General features: G+C 33.1%; 2 protein-coding genes across 2 annotated transcripts; one reads left to right on the forward strand and one right to left on the reverse strand.

Moving 5' to 3' along the window:
• Positions 1-12,159: 12,159 nt before the first annotated feature.
• LOC112539760 (uncharacterized) lies at positions 12,160-13,853 on the reverse strand. Its single transcript, XM_025162520.2, has 2 exons — positions 12,861-13,853; positions 12,160-12,553 (listed from the first exon to the last, which is right to left on the reverse strand). The coding sequence occupies exons 1-2, from the start codon at positions 13,776-13,778 to the stop codon at positions 12,404-12,406; spliced, it is 1,068 nt and encodes a 355-aa protein (XP_025018288.2). The 5' UTR covers positions 13,779-13,853; the 3' UTR covers positions 12,160-12,403.
• Positions 13,854-15,392: 1,539 nt separating this feature from the next.
• On the forward strand, positions 15,393-17,218 carry LOC107370433 (cytochrome P450 2H2-like). Its single transcript, XM_015938430.3, has one exon. It carries the CDS (start codon positions 15,492-15,494, stop codon positions 16,995-16,997), a length of 1,506 nt encoding a protein of 501 aa, XP_015793916.1. The 5' UTR covers positions 15,393-15,491; the 3' UTR covers positions 16,998-17,218.
• The last annotated feature ends 1,231 nt before the right edge of the window (positions 17,219-18,449 follow it).

Raw genomic sequence — 18,449 nt, forward strand, 5'->3', positions numbered from 1 at the left:
TCAAAAAAGCGGAAAGTGATCTACCTAAATAACTTGAGAACAAAATAAGTGCGAGTCTCGAACTTTTGTATATACATGTTTGTATATTAGAAAAGGACATTTATTTAGTTTCAGCCATCTATCATGTTTCGTTTGTGAGATATGACTCAAAAATGGTTTACCTTTTGGCCTCAATTGCGGCCTAACCACAATACTCAAAATGCTGATTTTCAAGTTAAACCTAGTTTTCAAAAAAGCTCTTTCAGAAAATCATTATTCGAGAAAGTTTAACATAAGTGCGATTTTGCTTTACATACCCCTTTTATCTAATCTTATCTTTACAAACATTTTTAGTCTAATTTTTAACTACATTTCTTGTTGATCGGATTGCCCCTTAGCAGCAAATTTAAATCCAACGAATCCACCAGTAAACGCCAATATAAATATTATTGTCCCCAATCCGATTGTCCCCAACATCATCAGAATAATGATGTTAAATACTGGCATCGACCAGTGTGTTCATCAACTTGAAATCGTCCTAAAGGAGGAGGCATTTCAATGGAACGAACGAAATCAGTTTCTTCTTGGATTTCGTATGAAATAACATCGCCTCGTTTCATTACTCGACACGTTGATTTGATAGGGTCACGATCAGAATAGGTGATTATCGCTTCCATGTCAATAGTAAAATTATTAACTTGACTAAAATCTCGTAATGGAGTAGATGGACGAGTACCTTTACGCGCACATCCATAACTCAATGGATAAGGAATAGGAGCATTTGATGATATGAAAAGTGGTTTGAACATGTAAAAGTTGTAAACGTATTTTGAATCAGAATCAACTTGCCTTTTAACTGTTCGAGTCTCATTTATTGAAATGACTTCCTGAGTCTCAACCCATTTAGGATAATACAACGAGAACCGATAAGGCAACGAGGTCTTAACATCAAAGTAAAAGTCAATGTAAGGTCCATTAGGATTGGTACAATAAAACCAGTGATTAACAGTACGACCTTCAATCAGTTCGGATCCTATGAACGAAGCCTTATCACTTATACTGTTGGCATAAATCATCAATCCTGTCGGCCCCAAATGAACCAAATCTTTGAACATCTCTGAAGAAGCGACAATATCTTTTAGTTCGAACCAATCTTTGAACCATTCTGGGTTAATTCCAACCTTTTACATTACCTTCTCGAACGGCAATCTTTTCCTCTGTTGAATGATAATAATAACGTCGATAAATTTTACTTTGAATGGCTGCTTCCAAATCAATAAAGCCAACTTTATTTTGTAGATCATAATAATCATGGACCAAATTGTTTCGAGTTGGATTAATGACTTCAACAGAAGCATGATAACCATTTTGTTTTTCAATCAAACTGAGAACATTTGGAACTTTCAATTCACCAACTTTACCCCTTTCAGGGCATTTGAAATCATCACAAAGAATTGAGTTTATTGAGCAAAGAAAACAAAGAAAAAAAGAAAAGTTGTGGTCGATTTTCATCTTCGAATTAATTGTTGATGCTTGATGTAGAACTGGCTTCAAAATTTGCTGGAATATGCAATTTAAGTGCGACAAAAAAATTAAAACACTTACTTCAAATATTATTTAAACAAAAAAATCTGAAAACAATCAAATGTTCTAAAGAATTGCACGTGAACAATTTATCAACATTCGAAGGGGCGTCAGAAGATCAACTCGTTTTAATTTCATTCATATTATAAGGTGTGAAAATCATATGGTTATATTAATTATTGCTACTTCATTAACTATGACCATTTTGGTCTACATTTTATACAACAAATATGAATGAACGAGATTAAAAATTCAATAGTCGCATCTTTAAATTCATTGACTCTATCAATTTACACTTTCAATTATCACTGTAATTAATAGCATTTAACATTCTATAACGTGAAATTCAATTAATTATTCATCTAATAAATTATTCAAAATGCAATGATAATTACTTATTGTTAAAAGTATTATAATCTCCACCTACCTTAACTAAACATAAACAACTGACAACTTGTAACAAGATCAAACTCAAAGGTATTCTTTGTTTCCATGATTTATGTTCTCATTTCATAATCACTCGCACTAATCCATCAATATTAGTGCGAGTGTAACTGATTATTTCATGATTATATGTTACTTGATGATACATCTGCTGTGGATTCATTGATAACTCTTTCCCTAAGTTGAGGATATTTGAATTTATGCCAAGAGAATAAAATATTTTGTTAAACAATTTGTCAATTGCTTATTGATTATCAATGCAACAATATCGAGCTTACCCAAGTCTACTAAAACTCGTGTAAATGAATGTAAAACATAGTGTGTAAAAATTGGCGACCTCGATTGGGAATTATCAACCCCTAAGCCCTCGATACATCAAAAGAAGGTTATGCTCTGTATTTGGTGGTGTCCAAGCGGGGTGGTGCTCTACGAGTTGTTAGATGAAGGTCAAACGGTCAACTCTAACCTCTATGCTCAGCAACTTATGAGAGTCAATAAAGAATTGAAGAAAAAGTGGCCTGCATTGGTCAACAGATCAAAAGTTGTTTACCTGCATGACAATGCTAGGCCACACACTTCGAGAATGGTCAAGGAAAAACTGACCCAATTGAAATGGGAAGTTTTACCCCACCCAACCTATTCCCCTGACCTTTCTCCTTCTGACTACCACCTTTTTTTATCGATGTCAAATGATTTCAGGGGTAAAAAATTCGATAGCGCTAGCGACCTTCATAATGCTGTTGCGGCCTTTTTCGACTCACGGCGGCCAGAATTCTGGATTGACGGAATTGCAAAATTGAAGGAAAGGTGTTCAAAGGTTATTGATTGTAATGGTGACTATTTCGATTAAATAAAATAAATGATTAAAAAGTTATAATCTTTTATTGGTATGCTGCTTTTACTCAAATTACTTTTTTGGTTACCTTATAATAGCCTAGACGTATCCGCGATTTTTAGATCTCAGGGATGAATTGAAAGGGGAAAATAAACCTTTATACTTTAAATCAGGTACGAATCAGGTTTGTTTTTATTGTAATTATTCCATGAATTGATTGAATAATCAATATAAGAATTCAATCTTTCAGAATTTATCTTTAAATTGCATTTACTGCCCAATCCAGTCAGATTATGCCCTGCCTTTTCTTCCAGTTGCCATCTACTGGCAATTAGTTCTCAAAAAAATCTCTCCAATGATGATTTAACCAGTCCATAAGCAACGGCAGACTTGATGAATAAATAAAAACCTAGAATAAGAAGTATCCACTTACCTTTTCGTAGATTTACCTTATATTGAAGTCTCAAAGCTTAAATGATTCCTCAGAAATCATAATTAAATTGGCTGATTCAAGCAATTTTGAATATTGCCGAAAAAATGGCGAGAAAAAAAGACTCAAAGGCCAAGAAAAGGTTTTTCAAAAAATTAGGTTTACTGTAAAACCTTAGTTAATGCATAAAAAGGTGGGTTAACCTTTTCTTCAAACCAAAGAGATGGCGTTGTATTTTATTGATGATTTGTTGTCAACTGAAATTCAGCTGATCTCCAACTGTCTACAATTGTTGATCTTGAAACATTTGACCAACTTTTACTAATAAATTTGAGTGAATCAACGAGATCTATTTGTTGGTGAATAGGAAGGAAATTTTCTTCCATACTGTCCATCATTTTGCTAACCAACTCATCGCTTTATTTATCCTTGAAGGCCTTGATAATGCCTCGATCGAGAGGTTGAAGTTTATGGGTTGTATTCTTCAACATTGTAAATATCCTTGGCATCATAATGAACCAGAAAGATTCTTTTTCCATTCATCGCAAACTCCAGCATCAACAGACTTCTCTTCACCACAAATATGCTTGTGTGATTGTTTACGAGCTTTTGTAAAATTGTGATACCATCCATTGGGTGCTTTAAATTCTGGATCATTAGTTATTTCTCTTGCATATCTTTTTATTAACTTGACACTTACTGGAATATTCAGATTGTGAGCATGATCTATCCATTCTGTCAACTCCTTCTCTAATTCCACACATGGTCTTGGTGTCAATCTCTTCCTTTTTGGATCAAATCCACTTTACATTTGTAAAAATTCAGCACTTCTATTCAAAATTCTACTGATAGTAGATTGATTAACTGAGTAGTTATAAGCTAACTCTTCTTGATTTACTGAATTTTTAGAATGATTAATTATATTTAACTTAGTTGTAAGAGTCAATCGAGGCATATTGCTCACAATATAATCGAAGTTTCTTTGGTTGAGGTTATATGTACACAAAGATAATATCAGATACCTGTATCAGATTCTCACCGATAGTATCTGAGTATCCAGAATTTTAACGTGAATGAGTATTTCTTAAATGTCATTGTAAATTGTAGGGTCTACACGTTGTGTAGTCACAATAATCGCACTTATGCCTAAAATGGCGATAAAAATCTTCTTGTACCTCTCTGTTGATAGTTATTTGGGAACCTAATTGTTCACGTAAATATGAAACCAAATTTCTCAAACGTTGATTTTCTGCTTGCAATGAAATAATTCTTTCAACAGGATCTGGGCTTCGATTTTTAGGCATGATAATAATGGAAATGAAATTGAAAGGATTAAAATAATTGTGTAACAATGTATTAGAATTAACAATTAATCAAACAATCAGTAGTTACATGTGACATCGATAGATGTTTCACACGATGAATGTGTTCGTAACTACTGATTGATTAATTGATTGTTAAATCTAATTCATTATTACACAGTCATTTTAATTTTATTTTCATCATCATCATGCCTAAAAATTGTAGCCAGATCATTGATATCAAGAACAGCATGAGGGTTACTTGAATGACTTGATGGATGGTAGATAGGATAAATAAGCTTTATTAAGATATGATATTGAAAAGACAAAGTTAGCGTAACAATATGGAAAATAGAGCCTGTCTTCATCTTGTGTGGTCGAGGTTTTTCCGCCTCATTTTGATTTCTCATAGTCGATGGCTGAGTGCTCGTAGCTCCGCTATGCTTTTGTTCTCGCAATAAGGATGATCTAAAGTGGGAGGAACAACTGCTTCTACTGCATTTGGACATTCTTCATCAACTCTTTCCAAGACTGTTGCTGTATCCTGTGTAGCATCGAGAGTATCATCAGCATCATTGAAATCCATCAACTCACAAGGATCATCATGTGTGTTATTAGTTATCTCTGTAAAAGAGATGCAATTAACTCTTCATAATCAAGTACTTTTCATCAGTATCAACATAAACCATGCTAGTGAGAATATCAATAATCTTTTCTGCTTGTCAACAGCGAGGTCTCTTTTAGCTGGAGTTATTTCACGAATGAACGATTGTGATACATGAAATATGCAGATATGAATCTTGCAGTGTGGAAAAGCCTGTGTAGAAGGTAAGCAGATTAAATTATGAATAAATAATGAAACGACATTTATTACAAAGGCTTATATCTTACTTGAGAGAATGCATTTCTGTTACCCATGTCTTTGTCTGCCATAATTACAGCAGTTTCAGAACATGAACCACAAGCTTTGATGAAAAATTGTAGAACCGAGTAAGTACATTTCTCAGACTCAGATTGCATGAATGCAAATTCAACCACACCAGATTCACCGTTGCCATCAATGATCATAAAAATCAACAGGCACATTCTATTCATATTAAGTTTGTACGTGGCATAGATTAACAGGATTTCAGGAGCGCTCTTATGCAGCGCTTTCATGTATTCATCTTGGAAGAATACAACTTCTACAATATTATCTTCGTAGGCCATTAAAACAGTTGCTCCTTCATGAGCCCTCATTGCTTTTAGTAATTTTTGCACGTCAGTTTCATTACTTTGTTGTTGTGATTTCAAACTTCGTGCTATGGTATTTTCAACGTCTTGGCTTGTAAGAATTTGATTTTTGGACGCAAACTTACCCACTAGCGCTTTAGTATTGCCACCACAAGTCTTGATGTTCAATATTGATTGAGCTTCAGCCATCTTTGGTTTTCTTTGTCGAGGTAACGAGTTATAGATCAGAGGATCACCGGCCAACTTGCAATGATGGATTGGATTTACCTTTGATACAACAAGTTTCTCGTCTTTTATAGTAACTAAAATGCTGAATGAACAACAGCTTTGGAAGGACCTAATGAGAAATAAACCTGTTATTAAAATTATATTATGTAAATTAGAATGAGAAAATTTATTAACCTTGTTTTATAATATATTTTTGAATTGGCCGCAAAGTTTTTTCCACCTGCTTTGCAGCAACAATAAATTCTTGAGTATGTCAAGGGTCCTTCGATTTTTTACTGCTTCGCTTGTATAGCTGGCAAAAATTTGATTCTTCGTATTGAGAAATGAAATGAGAAAGATCTGTGTAACAAGAAAAACTAGCACCTAACTGTATTTCACGAGCGCTCATTTTTCATATCGTCTGAACGTCGTTTGATAAAATTTCATAATTGTAGCCATAGAGGGCTCTGAGCTTATCACACAAAATTGTAGCTTTGATGCAATAGAGGGCTCTGATTTCGCTGTGTATGTTTAACTTCAAATTAAGTGTACACTGATTTGTGTACATATAACCTGTTCCAGTTTCTTTAGGATTCATAGAATCGTTTGTCAAAGTTACAACATACCACATTAGATGGAGCTTTTTATGCGTTAACCAAGACATGCATTAACTAAGGTTTTACAGTAATCAAAAATAAATTTGAACCTCGACCTCAGCATCAAGAATCTGAGTTTCCTAAATTTTTTCAGGCAGATACGTCCGAGCAAAAAGAAGAGAAAGGAAGAAAAGAAAGAAAAGAAAGAAAGGTGGCAAAGGTGAAAAAGGTGAAAAAGGAGAAAGAGGAGAAAGAGGAGAAATGTTCAGTGTTTTCAAAGGTATCAAGTATTATGTCTATGATAAAGATTCTGGTGACATAATGAAAAAGAGGAAGAAAAGAAATTTTACTCAAAAAGCATGGTTTCAAAAATTGGAAACTATTCATGTCAACTTCATCATATCTGTTGTTTTAAAAATCGAAAAAAATTTGCTTTTGAAAGGCGTTTGATGCCATTTGAATTCAGCATAAAATACCCTTTTGATGGTTCTTCATCTCAGTTCAGTCCAGAAAAGTGGCCGGAATATGTAACAAAAATAGATTTAATGGTTCACTTTAATTGCTTTTTATGTTTACGCATATTTTCAATGTTTATTTAAATTGCTTATTGTAAACCCATTGGTTTTGCCAGACAGGTTACGCTCACTATAAAAGTTCTAAAATGATAATTAAAAAGCTAGACTCCCTAAAAAGAGTTTTACTTTTAACTGTGTTAATTTTATTTTATTATATTCAAGAATTAAAATATCCCATTAAAATCTTGCTGAAATATTTGAATAATTTGCAATTACAACCATTGGTCAACAAGCAAATTGCTGGATTGAAATCCTGCTTTTTGAGATATTTAACTGAGCTACATTGTGAAAAGTGAACTATAAGCTAACTATTGTTTCAACTATTGCCTTCTGCCTATTGTATCAATCCTTTGATTTGGCCACAAAAAGCGAACTGATGATTTTCGTCTTCATTGGAAAGCTATATAGCTCAATAACAAACATTTTTTACGAGTTTGATATGATATACATTACTGATCGAAGTATGTATGTAGTAGCTATTTCAGCAATCATTCATTTCGTTCAATAATTAAAGATAGATCGATTGATCAATCTATCGCGTACGAGTGATAGATCGATTCATCATTTGTTCAAATCCGCTAGATGGCATCGTCTCATTATGTGCATTTTATCATTTTCAACTTTTGGTAAACATTATTCCGTTTTTGTTTTATCGTTGTATCATCTTTGCTTCAGAATATGAGTGTCTGAATTCAGGGATAAAGATGTCTTCACAGGTAAAAAAATCGATGTTTCTACATAGTTCATATTACTAATCAATTATTTTTCTCAGAATGCAAATATTTCGGGTGGTGAATCTGACACCAAATCCTATTCACAGAAAGTATGTTAGCTTCATAAGTCCATTTATCATTCGCCCTGATTGTACGGTTTATGATATTAAATTATTATTAATATTTTCTATTTTTACATTCTATGTTGTAGCCTCCAAGAGATGACGCACCACAATCCGCTTCCTCAGAGACTCAACAAATGAGTCAACATTCCAGTTCATCAAAACAGAAACGCACTGCACCCGAATCATTAACAGGAAAGCCCGCAAAAGGTGGTAAATTCGGATTGTCAGAAGATGAATTTGAATATTTCGCTAATATTGTGACGAATAAGTTGATGACGGCTTTGAAAGATGAAGTTATTGACGTTCTGGATGGTATGGTATTTTATCTAAAAAATAACTGATTTACATTATATTGTTAATGAATTACTTTTAATAAAGATTCGAGTTCAATGGATTTTACGATATTAGTATTTATTTAATGAATTAGAAATGAGTGGATTGTAATCGTACTATTTTTAAGTTCCTATGCAAATAGTATACGGACTGGAATGATCATACCGAAAGCAATGCAGAGCTTGGTTAAAAGTATTTTTCTTCATTGAATATTTAAAGATAATCCTTTTTTGTTCACTTTGCTACTCCATTTATTTTACTTATCCAGCGTTCTGAATTGAAATTAAAATTAGCCCTGAAAAATAGCTTTGAGTATGATAGATTCCTCATTGAATTAATCCCTATCAATGTCTCCTTATTTCTCGTTGCAGTAGCAATAGTGAGGTGGATATGAGCAACAAGGAAACAATCTTCACGCGCCAAATATTAAGCAAGTAAGCATTTCATGAATAAATTAACTAGCAATCTGAAATGAAGAAATTGTATTTATAATTGTAATTTGAATCAAAAATGAAAAATTCCAAATCTCAAATGAATACTATTACAGTATGAATTGTAGAGAAAAAATAAAGCAATAATCAAAAAAGCTGACAATGCAGCTTATAACGCCATCTGATCGATCTTCTTTTAAACTTCAAAAGCAATAACTTTCATAAATTCAGCATTTTCCTTATCTGTTGGTAAAAAAATCTATCCTGAGTATTCTCTGTGATTTGATTAATCCATTTTGGTTTGTATTATTGATTACAACAATTTTTACCAGTTCAGTACTCACCATGGCAAGTCAGCGCATAAAACCCGAGCTTGAAGATGGAAAAGTAATCTACTCTCGAAGGGTAAGTGTACTTTTATCAGTATACATATTCGTTTATCATTTCATGCATTTTCATTTCATTACTCTTCTAGGTGCAGCAACCCGAAGCTATTGCACAATTGGTTATCTCATTAGAATCACCGAAAGAGGCAACAATGTTTACGGATTATCCGAAGGCGAGTTAGATGAAGTAGCAGATGAAGTAGCAGATAAAGTGGAAAATAAAGTAACAGTTAAAGTGTTGCATCGAATACAACAGGAATTGCAGGCCACGCTTGCGTCGCTGGAGAGAGCTTCAAACCGTTGAGCTCTAATTATCTCCAGGCCGAACTGTCACAGAGTAACGTTAAAATGTAGCGTTATATGTAATGTATTTGTCTTAATCACTCGTAATAAAATAGTTTGACACATCCCCTTCTTTTGCTTTTTGATTTTACGTGTGCATGTTCATAAAAACTAACCACAGAGTAGCCACAACCTTATATTATAATATTACATGCATTTTATTAGAAATTTAACGAATCGCGTTCAATTAATTCAAATCTTAAAGATTGCATTTCAATGTCCTGAGGCGAAGTGTCATCTAAATCAAATCCGCTAGATGGTACTCCTTTCGTTTACTTTCGCCAACTTTCTTTCCTAATTTCCTCATTTTTGTTAACAACAATTGACGTAAGTCTACTGATATTTTGTGTTCTCGTTTTTATTGTATTTAATTGAATTTTGTCTCATTAATTTTTATTTGATAAGTCACAAGATGTCAGATGTAGAAGTAAGAAGTGTGTGAAGATTGTAAAAATAATATCTGATCCACTTTTTTACTTTACTTTACTTTTTATCAGGATAATGTCGTACTTAGTGCTTTGCGTGATAACGATGATGAACATATGAATACCTTGTCTCAGAGGGTAAGTTAACTTACTAGTCGTTATTAACGGTCAGTATTAACGCTCTGTTTTCATTCAAGGTTTCGCCAGATACTGAATCGCAGTCTCCTGAGGTTCTGGGCAGCTCTCAAGCTAGTAAGCGGATAAAACCATCAGACGTAAGTCTTTTGATATTTGCATTCTTGTTTTTATTGGTTTGATTGTATTTTGTCTTAGATGTATAAGTAAGAAGCTTATGAAGATTTCAAAAATAATATTTACTTTACTCTAGGATGCTCTGAGGATACTCACTTTGAGAAATACTGTAATCACATTCATTAAAACTTATTTGATATTTATTATATAAGCAGATCTTTTGAATGATCGAACCTCAACAAAAGCAAGATTTTGGTTTAAACCAAAAGCACAAGAAACTCAATTCACGAACTGACCAAGAGATGCTGAATTTCGGTATCAATAAGAAATTCTAGAATAATATTCTGAAAAATTTTAAAGGCAAATCCCAATCTTTATTGAAATGAAAAATTTGAATGTTTACTACTTGATTTCATGGTAAAGAATATTGAGAAGAGATTTTTTATGCTTTTTTGAATAATTCTGGTCTTATAATTCTACTTGCTGTCATTTGTAATAACGATGATGAACAGTTGAATGTCTTGTCTCAGAGGGTAAGTTAACTTACTAGTCTTTATTAACGGTCAGTATTAACGCTCTGTTTTCATTCAAGGTTTCGCCAGCTACTTCACCAAAGACTCCGAAGGTTCTGTACAGCTCTAAAGCTTGTAGGCGAAAAAAACACAATCGGATGCATCGACGTCTAAAGAACACTGCTGTGCATTATCAAAAGACGATTGCGACTACATTGCAGCTCGAGTATGGAAGCTGCTTCGAGGTGGATACAAGCAAATACTGGAGGCGCAATTGGAAAATTTGCAGTATTAACATGGCCATCTCACCTGACAGCAAGAGGGTCGGAGTTATAAATTGTCACAATACCAGCAGTAGTACGGGCATTATTTACGATTTTCTGACTTCTGCTTTCGCAGCAGCAATTCGTTTAAAGACTGGCGGAACCGATTCTTCTGGACAAAAAATAAAGCCAATGGATGCAATTGTGTGGGCAGGAGATTTAAATATTAAAAACATCTATTTTTGCCGGAATATCGATACTAAAAAAAATATCACAACCCAGAAAAAGGAAATTTTACTTTGTTACCTCATATAGAAAACTGAATTAGTTCTTAGAAACTTTAAGGACACAAAGAGAAAGTATGAAATTGATTACCTCATGACCAATAAAAACCTTGCCAATAAAGGAGATTTAGTTTGTGATTTACCAGAAGGTAATCCATCTGCCCATCCAGCTTTTGGAGCTACTTTTAATTTCACATGAGATATCGTTCCTTGTGAATTTGGGCTTCGACCCGAAAATCTTAATTGTGATTGGCTGCAATTAAAATCAAATGTTACGTATGCAATCCATGCACGTGAAGCAGTGCCTGCTGTGCTGGAACATCGTCGATCTCTTCGATGCTAGAGTCTTGCATTGTAATTCTTCTTCGACTTTTTGTAAGAAATATCATTAAATGATTCGCTGTGATCTTACCCTTGCAATATCTGGCTTGGGTTTTACTCATCACTGCTAATTAATCTTGTAAAACATTATTAATTATTATTTTAGTGAGACAAATTATAAAAAACATGTAAACATTGTCCATTTAAAATGAGACAATCATTCTTTATCAGTTATACAGCTGCGAAAATGGAGTTAGACCTCGATACCATATCTTTGGCGCATTGTTTAGTATCCAAGCATATCGATAGTCAATTTTTTGAGATAAATTTTTGCTAACCAACATCAACTCAAGACTTATTGGTTAAGGCATTGAATCGATGTTGATTGTGCTTAATTTATCTCAAAAAATTGACTATCGATATGCTTGGATACCAAACAATGCGCCAAAGATATGGTATCGAGGTCTAACTCCATTTTCGCAGCTGTATATCTTTTAACCATTCAAAAATCAGACCAGACTCGATCTTAAATCAAAGCAATCATGAATAAATTTCAATTCATCAAATTTTCATTTTATTTTCACCAACCATTACTTGATTTTTGGTAGACTTGGGTATTTTATTTAATATAAATTTTATTGTGAATAAAACAGATTATTCAAAGGCAAATTCAAAGAGGACAAAAACTAACTGAACTAATTCGTTGAGAGAATAGCAAATGAATGATAAATTAAGTTTGTATTTGTACAGCCACAGTAAATATTGAAGGGCGATAGTATCATTTCAAGAGTTATCCAAACTCTGGACTGACTATTTGACCACGATGTTTTCTTCAGAACTGTGATTTAATTGTTGGAAAGGCCAGAATGATTGTTATACAAAGAGTAATTAGAGAAGTGACGAATGATGCTGTGATGGTGAAAAGATTAGCAAATGTAAGTCCAATATCATTACGGCCCATTCTGTATATTAGCAATGAAGTCTGAAAAATTTTAAAACATATAGTGAATAATAATTAATCAAATGTTTTAAATGTAAAACATAGTCAGTCAAATAAATTTTGATTTTGCATTTGTGAAATTCATTTGCATAATCATTTTACATCTGTAATTTGTTAGATGATTTAACCAATCAATACTTAATTAATTTTCTTAGACAAGTATGAAAACCAACTTGATTATATTTTAATATTCAAATCATTAATGTAATTAACTAATAAAATTAAGTGTAAATCTCATTAGCAATCTTTTGAATTTATTTGAATTGAAAATCATGGTTTAAAGTCTTACCTCTGCAAAACTGCTTGGGCAGTTTTCAGTAAATGTTAATTGATATGCATGATGAAAGCCCTTTGAAGCCAAATGATTTATTTTAATTGCATAATAAGTAAAGATTGCAGTCATCGAGATGACAACAAATTGTAAACCAATTCCAGCAAAATAATCAGACAATGATTCTGACAAGAAAATGATGCTATAAAGATTAATCAACATGAATGAAATCATGATGAAATAATTGACTGCAGTAAAGTAGCGAATGAATTGATCAGCTTTTAGAGTCAATTGTGAACCAACACAGTGCATAAAACGAATCGATTTAATGTTGCCATCAATTGAATCGGGATGTTCAATAAGATGCTCGAGTCGTTGATTAACACGGATAAATACGGTGCAAATGATGAGTGAAAATTGTAACGGGAAATCAAAAGCTAAACTGAATAGAGCGGGATAACTGAAACTTATGCTTATAACTGCTATCAATTGATATACACTCATTTGGTGCAGTCTTTGACCATAACGTGGATTGAATAAAACAACTGTAACTGCAAAAACGACAACAAGAATAATTATGATGAGACGATACTTTTTACGTTCACTTTTGATGTAATTGATAACCTCTTGATCGTGTTGTAGGCCAGTTTGAGTCCAAATTTTGATGAATTCCGCGCATCGTTTCCAATCACATAGAAATACTAGAGAAAAATATGCAAGGATTATCGCCATTCCAATTAAAAGCTGTAAAACACAAACATTTTTTTCTCGCGAAGTTTTGGCGGGCAAAAGGTTTTGATAGGCATTGAACATGGTAAAAGATCCAATTGATGCTGTAAGTAATAAAAGGACTGCCAATAACAAATAAGAACCTTTATTGCCTTTTTTGTTGACAATTATCATGAAAATACTCGATATATCAAAACTGTTATTCATTTCGCAGATCACTTTGATACCTTTTAACTGTTGTTAAAATTTAAAATAATTCACACAAAGCATTGTCAGTAGAGCTGGGAAAATTGAGAAAATAAAAAAAAATTTCTTCAATTGTTTTAATCAGGAGAGATCAATGTTCATTGTCTAAATTCAATCAATATTTCAATTTTCACTAAATTTATTTTAATATCCATTCGAAAATATCGATCAGAAAACTCAAGAAATCAATAAATACACTGAAATCCTACTTGATAAGAATCTCAGATAATTAAAAAAAATTAAAGGATTTTGCCCTGTTTTAGTGATTTTAATCGCTCCTTTGTTTACCTTCAGGCGAGATATTCAGTAGGATATTCAAGTAAATTGACTCAATGAAACTTGATTTACGGACATTTGACATAAAAAACAATGATAAGTCCTACCAAAGGATCTGTGAATTATTTGGTTCGGCCATAATTGTATTTTAAGGGTTGATGCAACCGATTTAAGTAATATCTTGCGAACGCAAAACGATAGAATGTTGTAATAATTTTAATAATTAATTAATTGGGAATAATAATTTTTAATTGGGTTTATCGATTAACAGAAAGAAATTTTTTGAAACTTGGATCACGCACAGTATTCATTAGGTCATTTAAACTTTTTTAACAATTGCAATTCATTAAACGTAAGATCGCAATCTCGTTTGAAAAGGGAAATGTTTTTAACCGATTATCTTGTCTTTTCTCAGCCATTGTACAGTATAGCAACTGGGCTCATATTTATATTTGTGCACAATTTTCAAAGAAAACAAATTAAATCATTTTATCAATACTACCTGAATCATGGGGACTTCCAATTACCCATCCCTGAATGGTGAAAAGCGTTAAATACCAAGAATTATTAAGAAAAGATTCCCTGGTAAGTTGAATAACTGTTAAAATCATTAAATATTACACGTCCAGCAACTGCATAAAAATGTAAGAGTTTTATTTTCTAGAAAACTACATGTAATATCTAGTCATGTAGCTGAATATATTCATTAAAATATAATGCTTTCTACCCGATTGTTTGCTCATTCAGAGATTAAGATTGGGTAAAAAGACATTACCAGATTGATTTTCACGTGAAGTGTTTATGATTAATTACATTTCAAATAATGATTGACATTGTCCTAAAATAATGAATCGATACTTATCAAACGGTGTTTATCAATAACATTATAACCAAAGATTAATACATTATATAATATTAATCTTTGATTATAACCAATGTTTTAGGTATTCATGGGTTTTCGGTAACAGTTTAGTTAAACGGACACTAGCGCAAATAACAAGACTTTTAAATCGGGATCCAATCGAAAGGATCTTTTTAAGTTTAATATCAATCGCTGATTAATAACTCAATTGAGAAAGATGATAGAGATAATTCTGGAGTGGATTGCTTGTCAATTTGTTTGGACACTAATGCAAGCATTTAATGTTGGTATGAAAATCCGTTAACAATAGAATTGCCATTGTTATGAATTAATGCATTGAAATAGACATGTGAGCATCTTTTTTGTGATTAGATCAAACTGTGTGTTAAATTAGTGCTCCTCCCCTGTGTCCGTATCCGTACTTCCTAACACACAAGTACTCTTGTACTCTTTGCTATAACTAGACTGTTACCAGGTTTTCTTGGTTACTATGTCTGTTGTCATTAAACTTCACTTCTCCACTTGTGTCAATTGAAATGTTTTTAACCGATTATTTTGTCTTTTCTCAACCCTTATACAGTATAACAACTGGACTCATATTTTTATTTGTCTTTAATTTTCTTGTGACAACAATCAAAAGATTATTCCAATTACCACCTGGACCATGGGGACTTCCAATCATTGGTTATTATCCATTCCTAAAAGACGAAAGTTACCTTCAGTTTGATTCTTTATCCAAAAAGTATGGACCAGTTTATTGTTTAAAGTTAGGACAACATGATGTTGTTGTCATTTGTGATTGGGATCATCTTAAGTTAGCGTTTGCTGATGAGTCTCTACTCGCTAAGCCCCATGAACTGTTTTTTGAAGGAATAATCAAATACCCGTCTTTCGCTGAGATGTCTGGTGATGATTGGCGCTTTCATAGACGTGTTTCTTTGCAAGTGCTTCGTGATCTTGGCCTTGGTACGAGTAAAATGGAAGAGGCTATAAGAAGGGAAATCAAACAATTTTTACCAACCATTGGTCAGGGCAAAGTTGACTTTTTCACGAAACTATTACCCAGTGTATCGAATAATATATCAATCCTGCTGTTCGGTCACAACTTCAGTTATTCCGATCCATACAAAATCGGTTTAGATGAGAACATGGATCGTGTTAACCAAACTTTCCAATTTGCTGGATTGAGTACATTTTTACCTTGGCTTGTCAAAATAGCGACTGCTCTTGGACTGTTTCGTGTAAGTGTGATCTCCAAGCATGTACATGCTGTTGAAGATTTGTTGCAAAAAGAGATCGATATGCATCAATCTGAATCAAGAGTAAATGAAATAGAGGATTACATTGATGGTTACCTGGTGGAACAAAAAAATCGCCAAAATAAAGATGAAAATGATGAATTGTTTAGCATGGGAGTTTTAAGACGTAACTTGACAGGCTTTTTTGCTGCTGGATCCGATACTGTCACAAGTACACTATCATGGGCAATGATGTATTTGATTTACAATCCTGAATATCAAGATAAGATACGAGCTGAAATAGCCGATGTTATTGGATTTGAAAGAGAACCTGTTTATACGGATAGGAATCGAATGCCTTTCACAATGGCTTTTCTTTATGAAACTCAGCGCATTGGGTCTGTTGTTGCGGTCAATTTACTTCGTAGAGCCTCAAGAGACACAAAGATTGGTAAATACAATATTCCCAAAGATACTATTGTAATCTTCAATTTATGGAGCATTCATCGAGATCCAAAGATATGGATAGAACCAGAAAAGTTTGATCCCAACCGATATCTGTCTGAAGATGGAAGCAAAGCTATCAAGCCACCTTACTTGGTTCCCTTTAGTGGAGGTAAAAGGATCTGTCTCGGTGAAGGCCTAGCCAATGTGGAATTATTCTTGTACCTTGTGAATATCTTACAAAAATATCAGGTTCGATATGACCCAAGCATAAAACTATCACTCGAAGCAACATTTGGAGTTTCAAGGCGACCGAAACATTTACCTCCTCTTATTTTTGAAAAATTGCCTAAATTTTGAGTATTTCTACTAGCTTAAATTTCGACGAAGAAACTTCGAAATTTGTTTTTGACCCAAAGACTTTTTTAACTTAATGAAGTCTGTTTAACGAAGCTATGAGAAATCACCCTTTAATGTTTGCCACCATTGATTAACAAGGTTTTGTATTAAAATCTTTTACATTATTAGATCATGAACAAAAACAAATTAAATGTCTAATGAGCAGTTTTTAAAAGTCAGAATCGATCGAAAATCAATATCGAAATTGTGATTTTGTCTGTTTAGTGACAATTATTTTCACATAAAAATAAGTGAAAATAGGCAAATTCAATAGTTTGTCGATGTATTGGGCTTTAAATACGCTTAAAAGTGTCAATTTCCCATTTGCTATGTTTGTGATCAAATTACTAGACGATTAAAGTCTTTACGCTTCGAATAGTAAATCATTAGTATGTTAATCTATTTGTAGATCAAAAACAGTCATTGTTGCTACAGACAACCTAATACCGTCAAGCTTTTTTTGAGAGCAACCAAAGCTTAAAAAGTGTTCATACAAAATAAAATTTTCAATTTTAATGCTTATAAAGAACTTTTACATGTCAATTCAACGAAGCAGTTGGTCAATTATACCAATGAAAGGTCTTCCAAATCACTACTGGATTAGTAAAAAAGTATGTGAGTTTCCAAGTGATTTTAATATGGCGTTACTGGAAATCATTGCAACTTCAAGTGGTCTCAAGCTTTCTCAACGAAAATGTCTTGATTTCGCTGATATTATACCATCTATTGCGATTAGATGATCGGATTAATTCGATGAGAAAAACGAAACTTGAAAGGGCCATTAGAAGAACAGAAAGATAGAGTGCATCTTTAATCGTAATGAATGCAATCGGATGATATGCCATTGGATAGCTTTCGATTTGTTCGTAGCGTTTGCACTGAGCACAAGTTTTATAAATTGTTATTCTTTTCTCCAAAACCATTCTGATTGCCTGATCAAGTCCGTCCAGACAAAAACCCATCTCAACGCAAGAATACGCTGCCCTTTGTAAGAACAATTTCTTGCTTTTCTCGAGGAACTTGTGATAAACCAGTAAACGTGCAGTATTGAAATAACGCTGATTGCTAGCATGAATATAAAAGTTAGCATTTTTCTTGACGTTGATCATGAAGTTGCAAAATATTCTTATGCAACTCTTAATCGCCTGTACCGTTTCAAAAAGGACGATTCTATCATCGAATAAATGGTCATGAATATAGCTGAAAAATTCCGCAGAATCAGCTGTTTTAATATTCTGTGACGAAACTGTATTATCCTTCATATTAAGAGTACAGTACGAATATTGAATGCTAACTACAGATTGAGTTGACTTGTTGAGATCATCCAAATAAAGCAAGGGTGCATCTCGAGATTGAATTGAATAGTTGGTCGTAAATGTAGAAGACAATAATTCGTAGACGTGGTAGACGGCC

This window comes from Tetranychus urticae, chromosome 3 (genome assembly GCF_039701765.1).
Source record: "Tetranychus urticae isolate SD_2017Ah chromosome 3, NJAU_TeUrti_SD_1.0, whole genome shotgun sequence".
NCBI lineage: Eukaryota > Metazoa > Arthropoda > Arachnida > Trombidiformes > Tetranychidae > Tetranychus > Tetranychus urticae.